The 25,573-nt window shown below is 35.9% G+C and overlaps 2 protein-coding genes across 2 annotated transcripts; one reads left to right on the top strand and one right to left on the bottom strand.

The window, feature by feature from the left end:
* Nucleotides 1-954: 954 nt before the first annotated feature.
* LOC114712129 (DNA replication complex GINS protein PSF3-like) lies at nucleotides 955-24,983 on the top strand (the record flags this gene model as incomplete). The annotated part of the gene is made up of 7 exons (XM_028896601.1): nucleotides 955-961; nucleotides 13,356-13,366; nucleotides 22,896-22,964; nucleotides 23,058-23,158; nucleotides 23,565-23,657; nucleotides 24,576-24,715; nucleotides 24,837-24,983. Coding segments are annotated over 7 exons (531 nt in total), but the record flags the coding sequence as incomplete, so codon positions are not given.
* On the bottom strand, nucleotides 11,738-13,299 carry LOC114712148 (probable BOI-related E3 ubiquitin-protein ligase 3). Its single transcript, XM_028896612.1, has 3 exons — nucleotides 13,134-13,299; nucleotides 12,654-13,029; nucleotides 11,738-12,522 (listed from the first exon to the last, which is right to left on the bottom strand). Exons 1-3 carry the CDS (start codon nucleotides 13,187-13,189, stop codon nucleotides 11,869-11,871), a joined length of 1,086 nt encoding a protein of 361 aa, XP_028752445.1. The 5' UTR covers nucleotides 13,190-13,299; the 3' UTR covers nucleotides 11,738-11,868.
* Nucleotides 24,984-25,573: the final 590 nt, after the last annotated feature.

Below are 25,573 nucleotides of genomic sequence, written 5' to 3'. Positions count from 1 at the left end.
GCTCGGGCATATCTTTCTTACATAGAATTTTCTCTAAGAAATACTGCGATGGTCCATTGGCCTGATAATTTCAGATACACAGAGCCATTGAAGTGTTGGTTAGAACAATTTAAAAAAAGGTAAAAATCTCTTAGTCAGAAACAAAGCTGTTATTAATCTTTCCTAAATCAGGCAATTCCAATTGTTTTCACTTGGCAAGTTTCATGGACAATGTGATGCACAAGAACTTTATCACGTCAGTTTCTGACCCTTGCAATAGTCCAGATGCATTAACTTGACAATTTGCGCAGCCATGTCAATCCATGTGCTTTTAGGTAGCTCATCATTTTTCTGCAGACTTTTTATTTACTTTGTAAAATATCGCCGTTGAGGTTGCTATAACACGCGGTGACGAGCAAGATAAAAATTATGCTTTGAATGCTATAGTAAGTTTCTTAATCGGACTTCTGTTTGTGAAGTTATTTCGCCAGTGGATGTAGACACAGCTCATTTCAGGGCCTGTTCTTGCGCTTCTCAAAATAATATGTGCACTGCATCTTTCTCTTTTGTGGAAAAGAGAAAAGAGAATATTATTATTATAGGAATGGTTAAATTATCCTTTAATGCTGCAGCATGAGTTCTTCAATGTTTTCTGCAACCATGGTCTCCAAATCATCACTTGCATAGATTACACAGGTGTAATTCGTTGACAAAGAAATTAATGATACTTTAAAAAATAAATAAATTACATTTGGCGGTTAAGAACACTAAACAGAGAAGTTACAGGATCACAACAACCCTGCTAATTTGATAACAGGTGAATTACTAAAAAACCATACTTATGGGGACTTCCTTGTTCATAAAAGATGTCATATTTTACACTGTTCAAATAATTTAGCTCATTTTTTCTTTGTAAGTTTAGTGGGATGAGGCTTTGTAGATATTGTTATACTTAACTGAAATGAGCAGTGATACAATCTCTGTGGGTACTGTGACACCACTGCCAGATGTATACGGCGGTGTCATTTACAAGATATGGTCGATATTGAACGGGCAGAAATATTTGCAGAAATCAACTTCTTTTCATTCTGAAGCAATTCACTCGTCTGAAGAATAGTATCCTCAAATCTATCGGGATATTATTAAAATATTTACTGTACTAGCGCTCGTTCATGCGCTAAACATTGCCAAAAGAACATGTAACTCGGAAGTCCATCCTCTGAATATGTACAGATCTGCTGGTCTGGCATTGTAAGCAGGAATCGCCTTGTTGAATGGTTGACAGAGGGGTTTTGAAAACAGCTCCCTTGATCTTCTAGATGGTTGTGGTATACGACTTTTCCATTGATCATGTAAATTACTTGACCATACATATTGTTGTAGGAATCCAATACCACAGCAGGAATGAACAGTGAGCACAAGGCACGTTTTCACTTGAAGCATATGAGTTTGAGGCTTTAGTCACTTTGGCATGTGATGACACTTTACAAAAGGAAACTAATTTATGACTAGTTCAAACCATTACTTGTCTTTTTGAGGTTGCCCGAGGAATATGATCTGTTACAACATTGATAGACTGGGTTGGCTATTACACCTGTTAGCAGGTTTAGGTGGATTTGTGGGCATTTAAAATTCTTCCACTTTGCATCCTTTTTTGAATATAGGAATTTCATTTTCCTTTTGCTTGAAATTTTGGTATATATTTTATTCCAAGATCTGCAGCAGCTGATCACCAATACGAATGAGTGTTTGTTGTTCATTTCTCTCTCACTGTCAAAATAGTGGATGCACTCATAATGATACCTTTCGGTTCAGTGGGACAACCAAAGAATTTGCGACCTGAAAGGTGAGAATCCTCAGCCAAAAACTAAGGTAAGATTTTTGCCCCATCTGAATTCTTGTTGCGCTTAGTTTGAATAAAATTTTTTTTAATGATTTTAGTCATTTAAATTAATTGAACGTCAATATTTTTGCTGCAAAATAATGTTGATTTTGCTGTTTAAAATTAAAAGAATCTCTGAGCAGTTTCAATATTATATTTTAAAGGTTTCTCCAGCATCACCAAATTTGCCTACCTTCTGTCCAAAGTGGACCTCATCAAATATCAACGTCAACAATGCCCCGACAGCAATATCTACATGGGAGACTATACCTTGTCGCTTGAGATCATAAGAAACACAAATTTTGATGATCACAAATTAATATGATGGCCTTGAATCCCATGATGGACGTGATGAAAAATTGATGTTCAAGTGTCAATCCAGGCCTAATTAACTTTATGTCGTGATGAAAACACTAAAACGTGCCTGTAGTTCACTCTTTATTCAAAACTGTACAATTGTTATCCCCAAAGAGACGGATGTTAAATAAAGATGATGCAGGACATTTAGTGATGGAGAAGGCAACGGTTGAAATGGATTTTGGTAGCTCTTGAGGTGCTTGTGAGGCATTGCAAGAATAGAATAAGATGAAAGGTAAAGTGAACCCACTCCACTACAGCTACTACTTTTCACTGATGAATGAAGAAGACAATTATTATTAGGGTAGGGATGGATGTGTTTGGCTTTAAAGAATAGCAGTAGCATGGTGCTCATCATAAACGTCAGAGTCAGGGCATGGAAATCAGAAAGATTTGCAAGTGAAAGACACTTGTGTGTGTATTTGGAGTGACGTGTGTTTTGCTGTGATGAGATGCCTTAAATTGGCACATACTTTCCTGAATCACATGCATGTCAGTGTTTTTCTCAGTTGGCACTGTCAATCAAACCAATTGCCTCCATCTCGCCACCATTTCTGTGGTGTCCCCTTTGCTTCCCCTTATTCAAATTCCAATCCATCCACGCCACACCGACTTACTTGCCTTTTACCTTTCCCTTGTTTCTGTTTTCTAAGGTACTTTGTCTTTATTCCCATTCCCTCTTCCTCTCTCTTTGTAGTTTTCTCAAGATTCAACAACTACTTAATTAATTTATGGAATGAATACAGCTTTTCTAGATTTTACTATAATCACATAATTTAATTTACAAAATTTATACAGTTCACTTTTTTGTTTTACTGAAAAGATAGACTCTGCAAACTTTTTCATAAACCAAACAATTTTTTTATGTAAAAAACTATATATATTTTCTAAAGCTTAGGATGTACATAACTCTCCCTTGATGATAAAAAGGAGGCTTGTGTAATTTCCATCAAATTAAAGGGAAATGTGTACAATTGACTCTTTAATTTTAGGGAGAAGATGAATGATGCAATCCCTTATGAGAAAAAAAAATATAAGAACATCCAAAAGGACACATAGCAAATGAATGAGGTCTGATTAGGTATTAAATGGGTGGGGCATGATATCTGAAAAAACATGAACAATGAAATATAATGGTGCACATGGATTATTGACATGGACACAGTTAAGGTGATGACAAAACAAGGAAGGGGGAGGGGGGTGGCCACAATTCTAAGGTGTGGAGTCACTATCTGTTGTTATTCCGCCAGTACTCTCTCTTATACACATCAACCTCAAACACTCACATCTTATTATTAAATACACACACATGGGCCTTCATCAAACAGGTAGGTTTCCCACTTGATTTTGCTGATCCTTTGCATATGTCTTGTGGATTATTCTACTCTCTCTCTCTAACCCCACACCCCCAATTGACTCATCATTCAATTCACTCTCTTCCTTCCCTTTATAATGCAATTGGGTCCCCTTTGTTTTGTCACTTTTAAGAGCCTCCATCATCTTCCCTTTTTGGTTGCTTCGTTATTATTATTACTTGCATCTATCAACTCCCATGTGGGCTCCACCCCTCAATTATCTTCATATATTGATCATGGGTCTTTTTTATGCTTTGTGGAAAATTTTAACAGCAAATCAATTGCATAGATTTAATATGAACCGTTGTCCAATTTCACTAAAATTATACATGCATGATTTTCTTTCTTGTTTTGGGCTAAATCTCCTTCCTAGATGGTGCTGAAACTTGCATAGGCATTCTTAAAATGTAAAGAGTAAATTATTGAGTGTTGCTGAAATTAAGTGAACTTGTTCAACAATAGCACATGTGAATCAACCAAAAAGAAAATACAATAGAGAACTGCTAATCATGCAACACAGAAATGGACGACCAACATTCAAATGGCATTGCCATTTTAATAACATATTGATTGTGGTCCGTAATTTAATTTGTGACATCAAAGCCTGAAGTGAACCAACAGATTAACATGACAGAGATTTGGTGTAATTACATTTGGATGTGATGTTGTGATCTTCTTCCAATAGTGATCCCTCCACTAATCATGCTTTTGTATAGTATAATGTAGAGCAGATTGAGCACCGAGTGGACAGGCATATATCTTGAAAGTGAAGCAGACACAGTAATCATAGTTCCTCTGAAAATACACATGATGTTTGATTTCAACTGAAACAACAGTAAATCCATAAATTGTGATGCTTTATGTATATATGAGGAGGCTTTTCTGTTTCTGTGATTTGAACCACTCCCAAGGAGGACAAAACAAAAAAGAAAAAGACAAAGTTGATGGGAAGACAGACATGAAAGAGGAATCACAGTCACACTGTCATTCTCATACATCACGTTACGTTGGAGAGTTTAATTCCAAACAACAGTGATATATACAAATTAATGAATTATGGTGTCCACGATCAGTGTTGTGGGCCTGCCTGGTCCTCTCTCAGTTCACACCATCAATTGTGGACACCACCATCCTTGCTCTCACATATTCATGATAATACCAAACCAAACTCTTTCTTTTCTTTTCTTCTTTTCCAAATATTCGGTTTTCAAAGTGATAGCTGATATATACCTGTAATAATGACTCTCTCGCTGTTACAATGTGAAACTTTCAAAAGAGCAACAGTGCAAAAATCTTCCCCTTTCCTAGGCACCACTACTTTGGCACTATGCAGACAATATAACAACTTTCACCCAAATGATCACATGGACATCCTTCAAATTTTGTTAAAATTATAAAGAAAATTTCAACCAAATTCAACATCTATGCAATTTGTTTGTCTATAGGATATGTCAAGTAATAGGAGGCCTATATAATTTGAAGGAAAAGAAAAACGAGAGATCTATATAATTTTAAAAAGCCAAGAGAAATTAGTCTTTACTGTTTATGGAGTAAACACCTTGTCCATGATTCTCCCTAAAAAATTCATCCAACTTGAGTCAATCAAAACCTAATTTGACTTTGAAAAATATGGAAAAAAATAGTAATAAAAGGAACTAAAGAAGAAGATCAACCCCAATATTTGTTTTCTTAATATGCATCCATCTGCACTAGAAATCCTAAGTGCTCCACATTCTTAAATTCAACCAAATCAAGAGGGCATCAGCGTTTGTACTAATTATTAACAGCTGGACAAGGAGGAACAGTTAAAGCAGTTTATGGACAAAGTCCAAGTCTCCCACTCGGCCACTCATAACAAAGAAAGCAAGAAAAAGAGGCACAATGATTTTAGGCAAGATGGGTTTGCATTTTGCAACCACAGTCTGCCAAAAGAAGCCAATCTCATCAGTAATGGCATGACTAAGCCTAACCCCTATGAGCTATATATATATATATATATATATATATATAGAATATACGTACTCTTGGTCTTCTTTCTCGCACATGAATATTGATTAGTGGGACAAGATGATGATAATGATGATGTTTACACTTCATCTCACACGCACCAATCTGTCTAAAGTCTAAAGGAAAACACATTGTTGTTCTACTTTTGATAACCCTACTAGTGGCCGGGTGGTGCCTCTCATTAATTTAAATGACATATAGTGACCTTATCTTCAGCCATACTCCTAGCTACCTCCATCATGATCATCCCCGTAAAGTAGAGCCATGGATGGAAGGTCTTCATTGAAACTCCCAGATTAAGCATAATATTATATGGCTATATGTATATGTGCCGGAGATATGACTTTTAGGTGCTTTCCTTTTGGGAGGTTGAGAATTAAGCTGACCCACCATATATATACCCCAGCTTTTTCGTTTAAATTAAAGAAAGCATATATATGGGCATATCAGTATCACAGGGTCATTATAGTGGCAAAGTTAAAGCAGAATGAGAGGATGCGGGAAAGTTAAAACACGGACACCAGCAAGGCTGTGGCTTAGCCAATCACTAATTATATATAAATGTGCTTGGATTGCATCATCCCAAAGTAATCCATTCTTGGAGTGAAGTGCAAAAGATTACCTTTACCTAATAATGGCTAATATATATAAATCTGTGCAGTGAAACAAATCCCATGTTACTTTATTCACTAGTTGTTTGTGTTTATTTTATGATTTTTGTTGCGTATACGATGGGATTCAATATATTGGAAGTATATATATGTATGGTTGCAGGAGACAATAAAAAAGAGGGCATATATATATATATATATATATATATCAACTTATGAACGAGTGGAATAGATATTTGGCCCTCTAAAAAATAAGAGGGAATTGGTATGTGAATGAAGTGTTATAGAAGGAAGAGAATGGGATGTGAATCAGATAAAGGAGAGCGGACCCACCTTCATGCGTGTAAAATTGTAAACAAGACTATTATTCATCGAGTACTACTGCGTGGCTTCTTTATACTCCGTACAGGACATGGAAGCCAGATTTTAAAGTAACAGTAGGAGAGGGGAAAACCGACAAAATAAATCAAAGGTGATTAAGGAATATGAAAACACATATGTTGAGAAAACAAATGAAATTGGAATATGATGGTGTGGTCATGGGTGGGTGGGGGCAGGTGACGATGCATTTGAACTATTCCTTCCTCCTTTTTTTTTTTTAATGGAGGACATTTCTTGACATATGAAACCAACAATAAACAAATATAGAAGGAGGATGGCCGTTTGGTCAAACTGAGATAAAATTAAGGCAGAATCAAAATGGAGGAAAGAGGCCACGTGGGAATTGATGTGCCATTGTGGGTGTCTCTATCAAACAAAAACATTTTTTTTAAATTTATTCATTCGTTTCATTTCACGCGTCTTTTTCCTTCTAGCATCATAATCTTACTTACATTAAACACTTGGATAATTTAATCTTATGTATTTAACATAGCCTTATTTATCTTTATAAACAAGTCTTATCTCATTAAGTGAGATCGGCTACATAAATCACATGATGTCATTGTGTTTTATCAGCAATCAAGTTTTTAGATATGTTTGACTTAACTAACATGAAACATCTCATTATTTTGACCCTAAATATAGGACCCAAATCCACTTTGTCTTTTATATTCATACATTTTTTTTCAAAGCAGTTCTTCTAACAATGGTAGTTCTAGCCAATACACATGATTAGCAAAGATATTTTAGGAAAGACAGCACCTATTTAGGACAAATAACTAATTCAACTTATTTTCTTAATCTCCTCAAATTAGTCAACTAACTCTTATAATTAGGATTCGAGAAATTTAACATAGTCTTATCTATTTCTATAAAAACAAATGAATTTCAAAAATATTAATAATACTTACAATCTCAAAGTTGTTTGGTTTAACTAACACTAAACATCTCTTTAAATCTTAACTTCAGCCAGAGGTTGTAAGTTTATCTCTTCATGGGTGAATGATGAAAAAAAAAAAATCATATTAATAGCATAATTTATTATATATAAAATAAAATTTGCATATCTTATTAATTGAAATAGAAGTAAATACTTGCAAGTTTGCTTCCTATTAATGTAGCCACAGCAATAATACTGTTGCTGAATTCATTGCATCTCTCCATCTCATCACTTGCCTAGCCAGCTAAATCTTGTTTTCATGACTAGCCACCACCCTGAAATTAAACATGCTATAGTTATTGTCAATTAATACTCTATTATTGATCTTAAACTAATGAGACAAGTTTCAAGTTTCCAGGTGCAACGCACCCTTCACGTACGACGCTTGCCTTTTTTTCTTTTCTTTTCTTGTGTTTTCACGCCATTCAAGCAAAGCATTATTGCCTCCCTTTCACAATCCCAATTATATATCTATTTTACTCAAATATATATACACACACTCACAAAGTAAACAGTGCCATGATATAAGCAGAATCCCATTCTCTATTTATTAATTATTCTTTCATTTGTGCATGAAATTGACATTTGGATGCCATATTCATCCATCAACCCCCACCGTCATTGCTTTTCCATTTTGATTAGAGGCGGAGACAAATGTAAGGTTCGTATGAGAGAGAGCAGATAATAAATGGAATATATGAATAATGTGGGAATGATGGTTAGGTCAAAGACATAAAGACAGAGAGCGACGTAGGTTTTGGTTTTGTGAAATTTGTCAAGTTGATGAGAGGTCATTATTATTAGTACTATTATTATCATCATGGTTGCCCCTTTCAACTTATCCACCACCCATTCAATCTCTCCTTTAATTTTCATCATTATGTATCTGATTAATCATAAATCATCATCATCATCCCGAGAAATCAATCAAATAGTGTTTCTTACAAATCCAAATCAAACGGTGGCTACGTACATTTGTATGTAATACTACGTACTCCTCTGGTCTTATTTATACGGTAGAGAGAAAAGACTTTTTTTTGTCCTATTTATAGGGCACTGAGAGAAATTTTTTTGTGAATGTACAATTTCACCCCTCATTTATTATTGTGTTGATTTTGTTCACATGAGGTATAATACATACTCCCTCCGTTCCTTATTATAAGGGACATTTGATGCTTATGACATGTTTCTATATATAAGAGACACTTAAAAGTTGTATCTACTTTTTTGTGTTGATTTCCTATTTTATTCATATTTATTGTCTCCAACTCACACTCTCTCTCCTTTCCACTTCTCTTTCTTTTAATAAATTACCATTGTTCTCTCTCATGTTCTCTCTCCTATTAATGAGGGCATTTTTGGAAAAAAATTATACTTTTTACATATTGATTGTTCTTAACTAATTTTAACTGTTTTTTTTATCAACGTAATTCGGTTATTCGTCTCTTATAATAAGGAACGGAGGGAGTATTAAATAGGAATAAAATTGAATAGTTATTAAATTTTACATGAGAGTTAATGAAGTTTAAGATTTTTTTTGATTTGTGTGAAACATGCAGGAAGTGCTTTATAAATAAGAATAGAAGAGTGGATTGGCTAATGAGCCCCTGGTTTTTGCAGCCTGCACAACCAAACGAGACTTTAAAATGTGTGTCGACGTAGGAGTATTAATTCCATTAGGGAGGAATTATATAATATATATAGAAGGTGTGACAGATAGAGACCTCCCGATTTGAAATTCGGCCGCAATTAAATATATACAGAAGGATCGGACCACCTTCCTTATGCCGAAGCCGACTGTGATGTGTGACCACACAATATTCCCCAAGATGAGCTATATATCTCAATTCCACACGGCATTTTCATTATTATTATTATTATAATATATTATATTGGGGGCGTCATCAAATGCACAGTAATACTCCTCTGGTCCTTAATATAGGATCTAATTTTTAAGTTGGTTTTGGTCCTAAATATAAGACCCATTTCTCATATTTATTAATTTTCTTTAAATTACCCCTATAGATACTCCCTCAACCATAATCAAGTAGAAGAGGGAGAGGGGGTATTAAGAAAGATGATTATGGTGTTTTAGGAAAAATGTGTCACTTTTCTTGTAATTAACTAATTTACCTAACTTCCTTAATCTAATCAAATTAGTTAAATAGGTCTTATATTAAGGACCGGAGGAGTATATATTTAATAAAATCAATCAATAATTTTATTACGTTGTGGTGGAGGCCCTCCAATAAAGCTGAATATTAGCTTAGGCTATATATGCTTCGTGAGGTGATCGACATATCCAATTGAATTGAACGCTTCCGCCGTCTAAAATATATGTTCCAGTCAAATTCACCAGCCAACACTCATCATATCATCATCCCCCTTCATATTATAATTTATTTACCCACTAACTTCATTGGATCTTCTACGTACCCACCCCAATTGTGTTTGTATGTATGGATAGTTTATTTGTCATAAAAACTACAGTCAATATAACTATTTTAAAAAGTCTCATTCGTATGCGCAGTTTATTGTATTATTCTTTGACGGAGTGTATGATAAATATAATTGCGTACGTGGTTGTGAACGATTTAGTTTATTGCCTAATTTGGATGCGGTATCATTGTGAGGGTGGTGATATATACATTGTATGGCCGGAGAGAGACGACAAGGAGGGGAAACAACGAGAATTGGATGGGGCGGCCTTCGAAGGGAAGTTTTGTGAGGAAAGAAAATACTCTTTTGGTCCTTAATATAAAACCCATTTAACTAATTTGATTATATTAAGAAAATTAGGTAAGTTAGTTAATTATAAGAAATATGATATGTTTTTCCTAAAACACCATAGTCATCTTCATTAATATCTTCTTTCCCTCTTCTATTTGATTGTGGTTGAGGGAGTATCCATAGGGGTAAGTTAGGAAAAAATGATAAATATAAAAAATATGTCTTATATTTGAGACCAAAATTAACTCAACAATTATAGGTCCTATCTTAAAGATCAGAGGAGTAAAACGTGGGAAGAGCTGTTTCTGTGTTTGATTCAAGTGAATCCAGACATGAATATTGATTTTCGTTGTTGAAGAAAAGAAAGAAGAGAGAGAAAGCAGGAGTTGTAGAGAAAACATGGAGCTCATACATAGTCATACTCTTGTATCGGTTTAACATGTTTTACCATAAATATTTTTAATCTTATATTCTGTAAATGAATGCATATATAATTATACTTGGTGATTATAGAGATGGCTTGATAATATGGTGGACTGGTGGTGGTCATGAAAAGATGACAATGTTTTGTTGGGAACCAAAATCATCGTAATAATTAGGTCATATATTAAGGACAAAAAAATAACAGGAAAGGGTTAAAATGGGGATCAAATGCAGGTCTTGGAAGAAAAGCATACGCAGGGATATGTATATTTGAATATGAAAAGCAAGGGGGGGAAGGTTTCTGTTTTGGGTGAAAACGTCGGCCACCGGCAACTCAGATTCCTAAACAGAAACAACCCCTCCCTGGCTTCCTCTCAATTACACATCATCATCATCATCATTATTATAATGCAACCCAGTAGTTGAGGTGGCAACTGCAACTCCACTACTACTCCACTTGAACTTGATGATGAGCATCACCAGTAATTAATTAAATAAAGATGAATCAAAGCAGCAGCGTCGTCGTGGGTGGGTGATTGACTGATTGGATTCAATTAATTAATTGAATAATGAATAGAGGGCATCAGAATCACGTGCAGAAGAGGGGATGCCGCTCTTCAAGCGACACACGAGGCTCCCACTGGGACCCCCCGAGCAATATCTCCTCCTCTCCCCCCTTCTTCCTCCCTCCTCACACTTTCGATTATTCCTAATTACTACTGTTATACTCATGCCAATGCTTCCTTCTGTCGTCGACTCCCATCACATTTCCCCTTTTCTTATCACACAAGTGACACCCAGGTTTATATTCACTGCGACTCCTTCCCCCTCCACTGTTCATCTCTTCACTCTCCCCCATGCATTCATTCGCAGCTGCTCCCCGCCATTTCATCTTTTCATTCATCTCCCCCCCCCGGGGAAAAAAATCTCAATTAATATAATTACACATATTCATCAGCTTAGGCTGCTAATTAACACTTCCGAATTCATGAACACAACAATCTCCGGTGACCTGTCTACTGATATATGTACGTTAAAACTACAAAATATATGCAAAACAAAGGAAAGAACTAAGGAAAGAGCGGACCATCTTCATATATATACTATGAATCAAAGAAACTTTTTATCTGTTTTCTTCACTTTGTGCAACTTGTTTGTTTCTCTCTCTCTCTCTCTCTTTTTTGTGGGTAGTATTTTCAAAATTCAGGACATGTTAACATGAACGCTACCGGTTTTGAAGGATTTACAGATGGGACAATAGTTGAGGGAAGACCCGCAAACAGTACACAGGCACAGGTGCCTGCACGGCAGCATCAGCACGCACGATTCCTCTTTCCCGCACTTCCTGCACATTCTGCCACTGCTTTTCATCATCCCTCCCTTTATCCTTCTTTTACCTTCCTCCTCCTCCCCCTTTTCCTCCGTGCCCACTCCCAACCTGCGCCACCCTTCCCTGTCGCTGCCTCCGTCGTCTCGGAGGTCATCAACTTCGACGCCGCCTGTGCTTCCGCAGCAGGACTGTGCGTCGTCCATTAGTTCTGCCCCTGCGGGGACGACGGTTGCGCCGTCGTCGTAGTTCAATCGACGCTCGTCCCTGAACTGAGCCAATACTTGCTCCAGATTTGTGCGGAGGGCATTGGCTGTGGCCTCGTTGGTCTGCGCCAAATCCCGCCATATTTGATTCTCCACGCACAGCGACTTCACCTTCTCCTCCAGAGCCCAGTTCAGTTTCCCAATCTTGGCCATCTCTTCTTCCTTCGCCCTCAGCCTCTTCATCATCCCCGCTTCGATTGCCTCTAAAATCCTCCTCGCCTGCCTCTTTCGCTTCTCCTCTAAGTCTGCCCTCACGTTTTCCATCTGTAACCGAATCCCAAAGAGAGCAAGGATCAGAAACTCTGAACAATCGTCCCAGTCGGATTGAAAAACCAACAAGTAGGACAAAATAGATGCACACGGTTGAGGTGATGACGAAGTAATTAAGCACTCACATGATGGGCAATGAGACGGTCGATATCGAGTTGTTGCCGATGGATCTGGAGAGAAATGTCCTGGCCGAGAAACGAAAAAGCGGCACAGGCGTCATCATTGTCGGCAGTATTCTTGCAGGAGAGGAGAGGGTAATTCATAGAATCTCTGGAACGCTTTCTGGACTCCAGGGGGAGATTGTGGGAGAGGCCACTGTCGGATTTGATGGGAGTCTTCTGAGGAAGAGAATCGACGATGAGAGAATTGTAAGGCGCCGGAAGGAGAGGATTGCAGTCGGTGGCGGTGGTGGTCCCCGATAACGGTAGAAGGGAGGAGTTATAAGCGTTCATCTGGGCGCTGTAGAGATTCATGCTCGGCTGAACAGAACCAACAATGTCTCTGCAAATAAAACAAATCGGATGCCGGTGAGATGGAGATACAATCAACGGAAACACAAAGAGAAGAGCAAGGAGAGAAGGAAGGGAAAGAATGAAGGAACATACCGATTGGCTAAGAGTTGCGAGGAGAATTGATTGAGATGGTGAGCTTCGACGGCCATGAGAGCTTGAGAGAGTGGGGAAGAGAAAATATGACAGATGGTGAGGGGATGATAGGGGTGTGTATGTGTATATATATGTATGTATATATGTGAGATGGAAGATATAAATATTTGGGTGGTATATATGTGCGGGGGCCGGGGGGTGAATGTGAGGAGAGAGAGTGAGTCCGATGTGATGTGGAGTGGCAGGCGGTGAGAGAGGAAAAAGGCATGCATTAGCATGGTGGGGTTTATGAAGGGGTTTGGCTTTTTCCTCTGCCTTTGAAAAAAAAAAAAAAATAATAATGAATTGATAAATGTGGAGAAAAGATAAAAGATGCCATGGATTCGGTGACCACAAAGTCGCGTCTGGCTACTTGACTTTATTCACGTAACCCGCACAGACTTTAGCGATTTTTTAGTGTATCCTATTCAGAGTTCGCCTATTCATATCCCTGGCTTCTTCCTTCTCTCTCTTTCTCTGTTTCTTTTTTTTTTTTTTAAAATAAAAATAATTATGGCAGCTACTTATTTCTTCATCATAGTAATTCTTAATTATTTTAATTATTTCTTTTCATGAATAAAGCTCGAATTATATTTTTCTTAAGAGAAATTATTATAAAACACAAAAGCGGAGATGGAGTCCAAGGACACCCCCCACTTGACTCCGTCCGAGGGTGGGTGTACTATGTCCGGGAAGAACGTGAAGAGGCGGGGCCCAGGGCGCAAGGACGTGCGAGGTGCCACCTTGGCATGGGGTCCTTTTTTTTTTTTTTTTGGGTGGTGAAATGGGTCCTTTTTGTCTCTTTACTCGCAGATTAGAGGAGGCTGGGGCGATGACAAAAGCTTCCCCGCCACGTGTCCTAATTTTGGATTGAAATCCAGAGATGACAGGTTTTCGTCACATTATTCAATAAAAGAATTATTAAGATTTGAATAAAAAAATAATTTAGTGCTCCAGGAATTTTACTGTTAGTGAGATCGTGAATCATGTACATTGACATTAACGGAAGTATATTATTCACCACTTGTTAAAATGCCAATTTTTATGAATTTTGAATTTGAATTATATTTAAAAATATAACTTTCTTGTGAAAAGGAAAAATCAAATTTGAATTCAATATACATGCCGCAATCATCTTGAATAGAGACCCTTTCAATATGAGCTCATGATTTCTTTTGGTCATTCTGATATAAAGTCAAATAGGCTGTGATATTAATCTTCATTAATATATCCAGATTAATAGCTTTATCTAGCAAACAAACAATCATAATCATAATCATATAAATTAAACGTGAAGAGTTAGAGAAATTATATATATATGTATGTAAATGCGATTATCTCGTCATGAATACAAATATAAAATTCAGCGGCCTGCGTGATTTGAATTCAAACTTGGGTGAGATTTACACAGTAAAAAGGGTGAAGTAGTGTATGAATATATATATATATATATATAAAAGGATTATGCATGTCATGCATGTGAAAGAAATTAAGAAATAAACAAATAAAATTGTGATATAATTAAATGAAAGTGCGGTTGAAGGAAGGAACGTACGTACACGTTTCAAGAAATGAATGGAGGGATTATATGGAATTGGGTGCAGAGATTTTAAAAATGCTGTGATCCATACATACGAATTCGTCCACATTCAGGCTCCTCATAAAAGCTAAACGACCTCTCGCAGTTACGGCTTTGGATAGACATCAATATTATCCGTGGAATCACGCCCTCCGCCCTTGCCTTCTACTGCTCCTATTCCGATTTTTAATATAAGACTAAATTATTAAGTTAATTTTTATTCTAAATATAAAATCTGCTTTTCATATTTATTCTTTTTCTAGATTATCTTTATTGATATTCCTTTAACCATAATCAAGTAAAAGAAGAAGGAATGATATTATTAAGAGGATAATTATGGTATTTTAAGAAAAACATATCATATTTCTTATAATTAATTAACTTATCTAATTTTTTAATATAATTAAATTAGTTAAATAGGTCTTATACTAAGGATCGGAAGAGTTTTATATTAACTATCCCTTCCCCACCCCCATCTAAATTATACATACTAAATATATAGTAAACATATAATTGGTTAATTAGATTATCATATGTCGATCATGCTTGTGCTCGGACGCTCTGAGTTTTCATCGCGCGCTGTGGATTTTACGTAAATTAAACAGCCTTCTTTGGATATGCGTCTTTTAGTTTTAGTTTCGACAGATACATCTAGACAGACAGACACTTAGTACTGTGTTATAATTAATCTCTGATCTCTTAAAATTACCCCATATAATGAGTGAAGTTGTTCTGCTTCAGAGCCTCAGTCAATCTCCCAAATGGATACGACACATCCAATGTAAAATCGACAAAAAGTGACCGAAGAGATTCCATGAAAGAGCAGAATTAATTAATTAATTAATTAATTAGGTTCATGTTTCGCAGTCTGATCCGAGAGTGATACTTTATATGTGCTGCCAGCTGCTCTGGGACAGGCGTTGCTTCTTCATCATAATGATCCGTTCATAGGTTGGTGCCGTTCTGGTAAATTCCTCAATTAGGGTTTTCCCATTTCTTGGACATTATCATCACCAGCCAGACTCCCATATATGGAGCTTTCCCAGAAAGTTCACTCTCCTCCATAAACTATAAAGGGCTTGGATTAATTAAATATTATTATGTGTCTGCGTGATATGATGGGGGGCACAAGGACAAGCGAGGCATTCAATTATGTGTATTTGGATTACTATATTATTATTATGCTCTGCAAATTGCAGTCTGGGCTCCAACAAAAGAAGACCATGCCATGCTGCTCCAGATTTTTTGGCTCTTTCTTTAACACTTTCTCTTTGTTTCCACCTTAGCTTGCTTTAAGGAGACAAAATGACAATTTCTTGACGCCCTCCTCGATTTCCCAACCCAGCAAGCCACGCCTTCCTTATTATATACGTAATTACTCCTACTTTTAGCTCCTTCCTTCAATTAACTTTATATCAGTTTATTATTTGTTACCATTGTGTAAGAAATATGAATAATGTGGGTTAATAGTAAATAAGAAAGACAGAGTAGATCAAGAGAGTTTATATATATAGCAGAGAGAGAAGATTTTTTTGGTTCTATTTATACATCACTTTATTAAATTTTTATCACGAATGTACCATATTATTCTTCATTTATTATAGTGTAGATGGTTATTTTTTTAAAATGAGTATATAATAAATAGAGATAAAGTTGAAAAGTTGCTATATTTTAATGAAGAATTAATGCAGTTTAAGATTTTTCTTAATCTCTATAAAACATATTCAAAATACCTTGCAAATAGGCCAAGAAAAGTATTTACCAAACCATGTCCATCAACTAGCTTAGATATTATGTTTAAGATAAAAAGAATTAGTATTATTGTAATGTCATTCATTCATTCGAATGCAACAAAACACGATGGCGTCGAGTAAATATTAGTAAATATTAAATGGGAAGTCACGACGAATCACCGCTCTATAATTATCAAATCACATCCATCAAGCAAATCCTATATTTAGGATACTTGTTCGCTCGAATGAAACAAAACCCAGTGGGAAGCATTAATTAATGTGCCAACTAAGGATTCTCTAATTTGGTTCTTTGTATTCAAACGGATTAACATATGCACAGCAACGTAAGGATCATCCGAGGAGGGTTTATATTGATTAGAGTATTAATGTTAGCTACGAAACGGCTTCATTCTTAATTTCTTCTACCTCTCGATGTTCCCAATTTCTTAGTGTGTGGCATTAACGCTACTGGATTTGATGTTTTGCTAAAACGCAGAGAATATTAATTAGTTTACTCACATATATTACTTTGAGTTATAGAAATTAATGGACGGGACGTCATTACGAAGTTAATTACGTTTGGATATTGTTCACAATATATATTATAAATATACAACACAAATGTTTTAAGAGTTTTATTTTTTTTCCATATATTCTTTTATTGATATTGTGATGATTGGTACACATAATGGAGGGCCGTGCATCATTTTCGATGATCTGAGAACACTGCGCATAACCTGTTCAAGCATGGGCCCTTGGCATTAAATAAAGATTGAAAAGAAATAGTATGTTGGAATCCAATTTGAATAGCAAATAGAGTACTATATATGTATCTACAATTACTTGGCAAAGAAGAGAGAATTGGCAAATTAAAGCTTATCGTGAGGTTTCTTTAAAGTGAGGGTTAGACTTCAAGAGAGATATAATTTGATTTGAAGTAGATGACAAGTAGCTAGATTGATTCCATCCCCTCAACTCTCTTCATTTCCCTTTCAATGCCCTAACTCCATTATTGCCCATATAAGGTCTGTGTATATTACCATATTGACCCTACTTTAATCTAACCAGCAACTAGATGGCAGTGAATGGAAAAGTAGACATATGTTGGACAAACAAAGGAGGATTGCGGGAAGCAAAGTCATAAAAATACTAACTACATTTTGATACCTGCTTTTGCTTTATTATTATATATTTTAGGGGGATCATGTGTGTTTGTGCTTGCCTCCTTTTTAGGGCAAATCGTTTGCATCTTGACTTGTGTGTGCGAAATATATACTTTTCTTTATTATGCATCCATCTTCTCTCTCTCCCCCTCTCTTTTTCTCATTTCAACTTAAAGTTTATATATATATATATATATATATATATATATTCTTCATGTGATCTCCACCCCTCCATGCCATGACTCCACATTATTGAGAATCTCTCCCTTTCTTTCTTCTTTTTGGGAATCTCATTCATCTCCTCCACAATTCAGGCATATAATATATAAAAACCAAACTTTGAATATGTCAATCCTCTCTTTCTATGTGTGTGTCAGTGTGCGTGAAAGAGAAAAAGAGGTTGGTGATAATTAATGAATGAGGTTCTTCGTCGTGAAACTGAAACAAACAGTTCCTTCTCTCCTTTTCCTAGCTTGCTTTTCAAAGTTTGGTTTTAGGATCACTTCCAATATTGTGGTTTGGTGCGAACAAGTCTGTTCCTTTAACGTTATCTCAAGATCATTTACTGCCTTCACATATATATATATATATATATATATATATATAGATGATTGCTGATACAACGTTTAGTATCATTATATTTAACAACGCCCATCACATAGACATGTAAACTATAACTCGAGATCGATCACACTTGATTCGAATTGAAGGGTGCATATGATGACAAACTTAAAATAAGTTGAGCTATCATTATATCTTGTGTTGGAAACATACCTTACTTGTGGAGATCTGATACTTGAAAAAGAGGGTAGGTTTGCATACATCTATTGATGGCTAGCAAAAGCAAGTGACCGTTAGGTCCGAAAGAGATTGCATTCATTCATTCATGGGAAGGGTGGAATAAGTGGACCCAATATTATTGTCCTGAAAAATAATAAAGGTAAGAGTACCGTTTGATTCTTTTTTGGCCATATCTTTTTACTGATGCGTGTAACTTCACTATCAGAATTCAATTCCCAGTGAAAGCTGATTGGAAGAGAAAGTTGGGAGATCTTGGGAAATGGGGTGCGTAGAGACGTGGTCAATGGAATAGTTAGTAAAATACTTTCCCCCAACTGAAGAATGGATTTCCCAATACATATCTATCTTCTGCCATGGGGCTTCATAATTCCATGTGCATAATATATATATATTCCTTATCCCCACAATGGAACAGCAGGTCATTTCGCATTCATTGATCTCCTATCCCACGCTATGCATTCGATAAAAAAAGATGCTTATTCCAGATCCAGGAACCAAATTTGCTGGTTTGGCTCATAACTTTGTACTTCCAACTTTTGGGTTTGTCGGAGTGAAATATACATATACTATATATGTGTGTGTGTATATGTATATGTCTGCTAATATGCTTTTGGGATTCCCTCGTCGGAACACCCACCATCTTTTAATGACAGTGCTGAGCTTTTTCTGCATCAAACAAACACACACACATGTTTATCCGAGTGACTGACAACTATGTATGAGCATGAGTGAGATGTGAAAAGATTAAAAAGTTTCATCAGCTTGTTAAGTGGAGGGTGTTTAATACTATTCTTTTGGGTTCCCCACTGTAACCATTATTGTTGGTAATAGTACACTGAAAGGCTTTTGTTCCCACCAAGTGATGAAGTGGGTTTGCTGGCCCATTCAGTAGCTTTCAGGTAATCTCACCAATAATGAGAGAAACTAACTTGCGGGCCATGAACAGCAAAAAACTTTAATTCTCTCCCCTTGGTGCAAGCAGGTCATATATATCTTCACTTACTACGTGTCCCAAGAAAACTATGGAAAGGATGACAATTAAAAACCTTGTAAAAGAAAGAATTGATGTAAAATGAGGACTTTTAAATTGTGAATTCTGAAGTCTGAGATGTGAACATATCCATACTTTGTGTAAATTTTCGTACAAAGTCCTCAATTATAATTATATCATTCTACTTCGATATGTTCGCCACATGTATTTGTATCTGTAGAATGTAATAGCGTGGTTGATGGAAAGGAAGAGTGAGAAAGACAAGAGAAACTGATGAGAGAGCATAGGAAGAATTGGTTTTGATGATTTAATTTGATAAATGAATTCGCTCCGCCAGAAACAACAAACGGCCGGAGGAGCATCGGTTGCACCGTCGTGCTGGTTTGGATGCAGACAAATTAAAAACATAAGCCCATCACATACACCTACCTATACATATACATATACAGATACTTATACATATACATATATAACAATAAATGGCTCTCCATGCACCTTCCAATATAATCACTCTCTTCATCTTTCTCACCGCTACGCACCTTTCTGCTTCATCACCATGATGAGTCCCAGCAATCAACAACATTCACTCCCTTGTAAGTTTCTCTTTTTTATATATTTGTGAGTGAAATTGATTATGAGATGCAATGATATATATATTTATATATATATATATGGTGCAGAAGGACATCCTTCACCTGTGGGGTATCCCCCAAACGGTACGTCCCAACAGCAGACTGTTAGTAGGGGTGATGACTTCTGGAAGGGTTGGTATGTATGCATTGCGTTATATACATATGTTCCTACTTTCATGTGCCCTCAATAACAATCCCCAAAACAAACATACATACATACATATATCCTGTAATAATTGCCGTCTAAAATAATTATTCTTTTTTTTTCCCTTCTTCTTTGTAATTGCAGTCTTGCTGCTATTTGTTGCTGCTGTTTCCTGGATTGCTGCTGTTTCTGATCTCACCTCATTCACTCAATATTCAACTTATAATTAAGGATCTTTATTTCTTCCCTTGGATCCTATTCGTATATTTATGTACTTGTTCATGTGATCCTTTCCTTACTGCTTCCTTGATTACCATATATATCTCACCAAGTCTCGTGCTCTCCCTAATGGATCTTGTTTTTTTTTTTTTGAGCTGACTAATATATCTCATATTATATTATTAACACACTGCTGACATATATAAATGGCTAGAGATTTCACAACGTACATGCATAATCCCAAATCCAGAGCAGTACGTGCAACATAACAAGGCCTTCAACCAATCTTAAGCTGACAGTTTTAAACAACATAAAGAGAGTTTTAGTTCATGCGAAAGCACAAGTACTAATCGCATCACTAATAGGAAGGCCGTGGAAGCAACAAAGGCCTATTAATATGTCTAATATTTTCTGCACAAAATTTTCACTCCATTTATTATTTTTGTTAAAAAATATTTTTTTGACAATATAAATTATTACTTGTAAATTAATATGAAAGTGAAAATATGGAAATAATAAGGTTAATAACTAAATCTCATTTTTCTTAAAAATCCATATCACTTAAAAATATTCTTGTTTTTACAACAAACAGTTTAAAAAATTTAAATATAAAAGTATCATGTATGATTTAATCACAACTTCATCAGAAGTAAATTTGTAATGTTGGCAAAAAAAATTTAAAAAAGAAAAATTAAAGAGATGCGTCAAGCTTACAGCAAGAGTCAGTCCAAACTTACAGCAAGAGAGAACCAATCCAACTGAAAGAAAGCGGCTGCGCCGCACCGAATAAAATTGGGCTGAGTTATTCTGAGATAAGCCCACTTGCGGGCTGAATCCAACCCGAATCGAATCAGAGTTTATTATTATTATTATTATTATTCCCGCAAAAGTCATCTTTAAACGGCGCCGCGCGGCAGATGGAGGAGGGAAGACCCTTTTCCCGCGCAAACCTTATCCCTCACTCTAGAGGCGTCGTCATTCGTTCTCAGTACTTTGGAAGGATTTGATTCTGGCTTATATCTGGTATCTTTCATCTATGTTTATTTTGCGTTTGTATTGACAAAATTATAAATTTCTTCAGTTCTTTGACATTTCTCTTCCATAGGTTCTGTTATCTTCTTGAATCTTTGATCTTCTTGCGCCGTAATTGCTTGTCCAAATTCTTTTCGTGTCCTCTAACTTGGGATGATTGTGACTCTGGTAAAGCATTCCAAGTCAATTGGTCTTCCACGGAAATTGTACGAGTTAGCTGTTTTCATGTTCGTGCAGGTTTCAAATTAATGCCTGAATTTTGTTTTGATAATGCATGTGGATACGCGGATTGTCATAGGTCTCTCAACAAACACTTCCAGATCAGCCCACCTTCGGCCATATAAAGAACAGACTTACGCACAGATGAAACTTTAAAGCTAAAATACATTACTTTAGATGTTATACATCACATTGGTACAGATAACATTACACAAAACCCACTACAAATGACACTGTAAAGGAAGGAAAATGATTACACTCTCAGATTCTTACACAAAGGATAAGAGCAAAGATACAAACCACACACAATGACATTACAATGTCAACAGAACAGAAACTCTAGAACCCCTTTCGTCCTTCCAAACTCCTCTCTATGTACACCCACTCCCAACTTTCTGATTGCTTCACTTGCCCTATTCATCTTGACTACCTGGCTGGCTTTTCTCCCCTATTTTTGTTACCCCTTCTATTTTCTTCTAAACCATTAGTTCCACCTTTTCTGCCTTTTCACCACTCTTTTATGTCTCCTTCTTTGAGTTTTGGGGGCAATAGGTGATGGCGTCTTACCAGATTGCATTTTGTATCAAAATTATTTAAATTTCTTTTATTGCTAGCAAATAAAGCAAATCAAGTTCTTTGCCGTGAAGGTGCTTTGGCTGATTGCTCCTAGTAACATTATCTGTTCAATAAGATTAAAGATCACAATGCACTGATATTTTTCTGGTGTTCGTATGCAGTTCTCCACTAAGTTGTCTTTAATGGGTCAAGATAAAGTGAAAGAGTAGCAATCTGCAGGTCTACGATGACAAAATACTATGACATTGATGACATTATCACAGAGGAAGAGGTAGTCATCAGACTCTTAAATTTCTCCATATACTTTCCTTTATTTCTAGCACGTCAAATTGAATGAGGGATGTTAGTAAGATGTTTTTAAGAATAATATTGTAAATAAGTGAATTGATTTAGTAGTTAGCCTAAACTTGCTATGTTTCTGAAGACGTATTATTAGTTGGGAGTAACAAATATCAGGATAAAAGTGTAATATATCCTTGTTTGGCATTAAAGAATAAACGTAATGATTTGTTTCCTCTCAGTCTTTTTCATTTTTCAGTTGATGTTTTTGAGTTATACAGTTGCTGATCTGTATAGAGCTACCCTAATCAGTTTCTTATTTTAATACTATAACTTGTTATGTTCTTGCTACAGACTGTATCAGTTATATTCCAAAAGGCAGCGTCAGGAGTGGGAATAGATCCCAGTTCTGAAAATGATTACGTAAGAGCTGCTGATCAGTTATGGTTGAAAAACAAATCGTTGCACCATGTTACTCTAATGATTTAACCAGACTCTAGCATGTTTGACTTTCAGATTGAAACAGGTTCCAAGGTGGAGCTGCCTTTCTGGCTTGCTCATGAGCTACAATTGAGACAAGTAGTATCGATCAACATTCCCTCTTGTTTTGATCAAAAGTAATTATCAAATCATAGCTCTTTTAGCAATATATAGGCTTCGCTTCTTGTAATATTTAAAATTCATCATTACATTGACAATGAGTTAAGAAGCAATGCCAATTTAGCATTATTTGCTCAATGACTTTGACTTGATTTGGATCCAATGCTATTTTTCAACCCTTTTTCTTAGGTCCCGATTAATGGTCATTGATTGAATGTGTATAGTGATGAATTTCCATTGCTTTTATAGAAGTTATGAACATTATTAACAGAACGTGTGCCCAAATCATCATCTGCAGTTGTGTCCCGATGTACAAGAGGAATGCTGTAGTTAATATTGGATCAGTTTTGATGTTAGGTTATAAAATGTTTGCTTTATTTATGCTTGCGTCTGCTCGTAATAGTTGTTGGCTCTTGATTTCAGAACTAGACTGGAGATTCAGGCTGATTGTGCCAGTGTGGATCTGAGGTCTCGGTGTCCATTCTTTTATGAATTTGGATGCAAGATAGCACCCGTGTAAGTCTCTTCTATGCTGTATTTTTCAGTTTCTTGCTTACCAAAAGGCTGTTAATTTCACTGAGGTTCTGAGCTTACTGTCATATTGCCACTGACACATACTTAGGCTTACGGTTCTATGTCAGATAATATTATGCGGTTGCTGCCAACCTCGACACCTTGGATGGGCCAAAACTTTCAGTCTGTCCTATCTCACAATGCAAAAAACATTTTCATTCAAGTCATCATCACTGTAGTTTTCAATTTAACAACCAAATTTCAAATGAAGAGTGATGAAATGCCAAAGAATTACTGGTTACCACTGTGTCTGAGCATGGGCCTCTATAATGAAATTGTTACCAACCTTTTTCGTTCTGCCTTCTCCCCATCCTTATCCTACCCTCCTGGCACCTTAATAAATGAAATGATATAATTCAAGGCCCCCTAAACCTTGGGTAATGAGTAATGGTGGTCACAGACCATTTGTAATTTGCCTAAACGTCCAAGATCTATGATTAAGTGACTTGTCTTGGGAAATTTTTTTATCCTCTTGTTGTATTTTTACGTGATTTTTTTTTTTTTGTGTTTTTAGATGAAGAATTTCATCAATACGAGATGTCAAGTGATTTGTAAATTATTGGTTGCACATACCATTAAATACGTCTATTATGTATTTCATATTTAAAACAAAAAATTATGAATAACTTGTAAAGAACATTATTTTCATGCTATTGCCAGTGAGTTAGAAATTTATGGAGTCAAGGTTCACAATTTGAAACGCCCCCCCCCCCCAAAAAAAAAAAAAAAGATTGAAAACACTGGTTTATTTATGTGATTTGAGAAGCACACATTCAACTATCAAATAATTCCAAAGTTTTAGTAGGTTTTGTTTTCTTTTCTGTTTCGGGTAAAAATAGTTTCGTTCTCTTTTAATGGCAGGGTTGGCGATAGGACAATTGGATTTCTGCTCTTGTCTGCATTTAAGAATAGGTACAAGGAACTACTCACCAAGGCGCATACTGCAGCATTTTCAGCGGCTACCAAAATCTGGTCAATCCTAACAAACGAAGAGATCAATTGTGAGTATTATTCTGCTTTTGGAGCAAAACATATATACTATCTTCGTCTACAGCTCCACATTTTTCTTTTATTGAAGCAGGTTGATCAGTGTAGCTTAATTTATGCCCATACTTTTTGTAGTGTATGAGGCAGCTCAATCCTCCATGGCATCCTTTAAGAAGTGGCGAATTGGGGGACCTAGATTTCAGAAAGCCCCTGTTCTTGGAAGAAAGAGAAAATCAACTGAATAATTACTCCTTAAACTTGTCAGGCGTCTTTGACAAAAAAGAATTGTTAGGCTTCTATGAATATCTCATTTCACCTCTCTCTCTGCGTGGAGTAACTTCTATAAATTCAGCTTATTATTTCAATTACTCATGACTCGAGGAAAAAAATTTAGTATGTGTTGCGGTAGTTTGATGATTCCCGGTGAAGGGTATGAACACCAGAGATTGGCCACTTAAAAAGATTTGATTTTTCTTAAATAAGAAAATGAAAAAGGAGGATACTGAGTTTTGATCAAATACTTCTTTTACCAGTTCTGGGCAATTATTTTTATTCTTTCAATTTTTCAGCAGGATTTAAATGTTTAAAAAGTGAGTGCCATCTAAATATTTTTCAATTATCATTTTCCCCATGCATTGTAAGAGAAAAAAGATGTCGAGTTTGTCATATATTGATAAATAAATAAAGATAATGAAAAGATACTTCTATAGATACATTATTGTGTTTTTTTTTAATAATAAACATAATAATTTTTAAAGTGATGTAATGATAGAGCTTTAATAGATATTATACATTTAGTTTTTTTTTTTGTGAAAAATATTTTCTCCATACGGTTGATAAAATTGGGTAGCTAGTAGCTTTTTAATCAAATA

Source organism: Neltuma alba, unplaced genomic scaffold, assembly GCF_004799145.2.
Source record: "Neltuma alba isolate B1F8T4 unplaced genomic scaffold, ASM479914v2 tig00011337_pilon, whole genome shotgun sequence".
NCBI classification, from domain to species: Eukaryota; Viridiplantae; Streptophyta; class Magnoliopsida; order Fabales; family Fabaceae; genus Neltuma; species Neltuma alba.
Note: the sequence above shows the minus strand (reverse complement) of the source record. Positions and strands in the feature narration are given on the sequence as shown.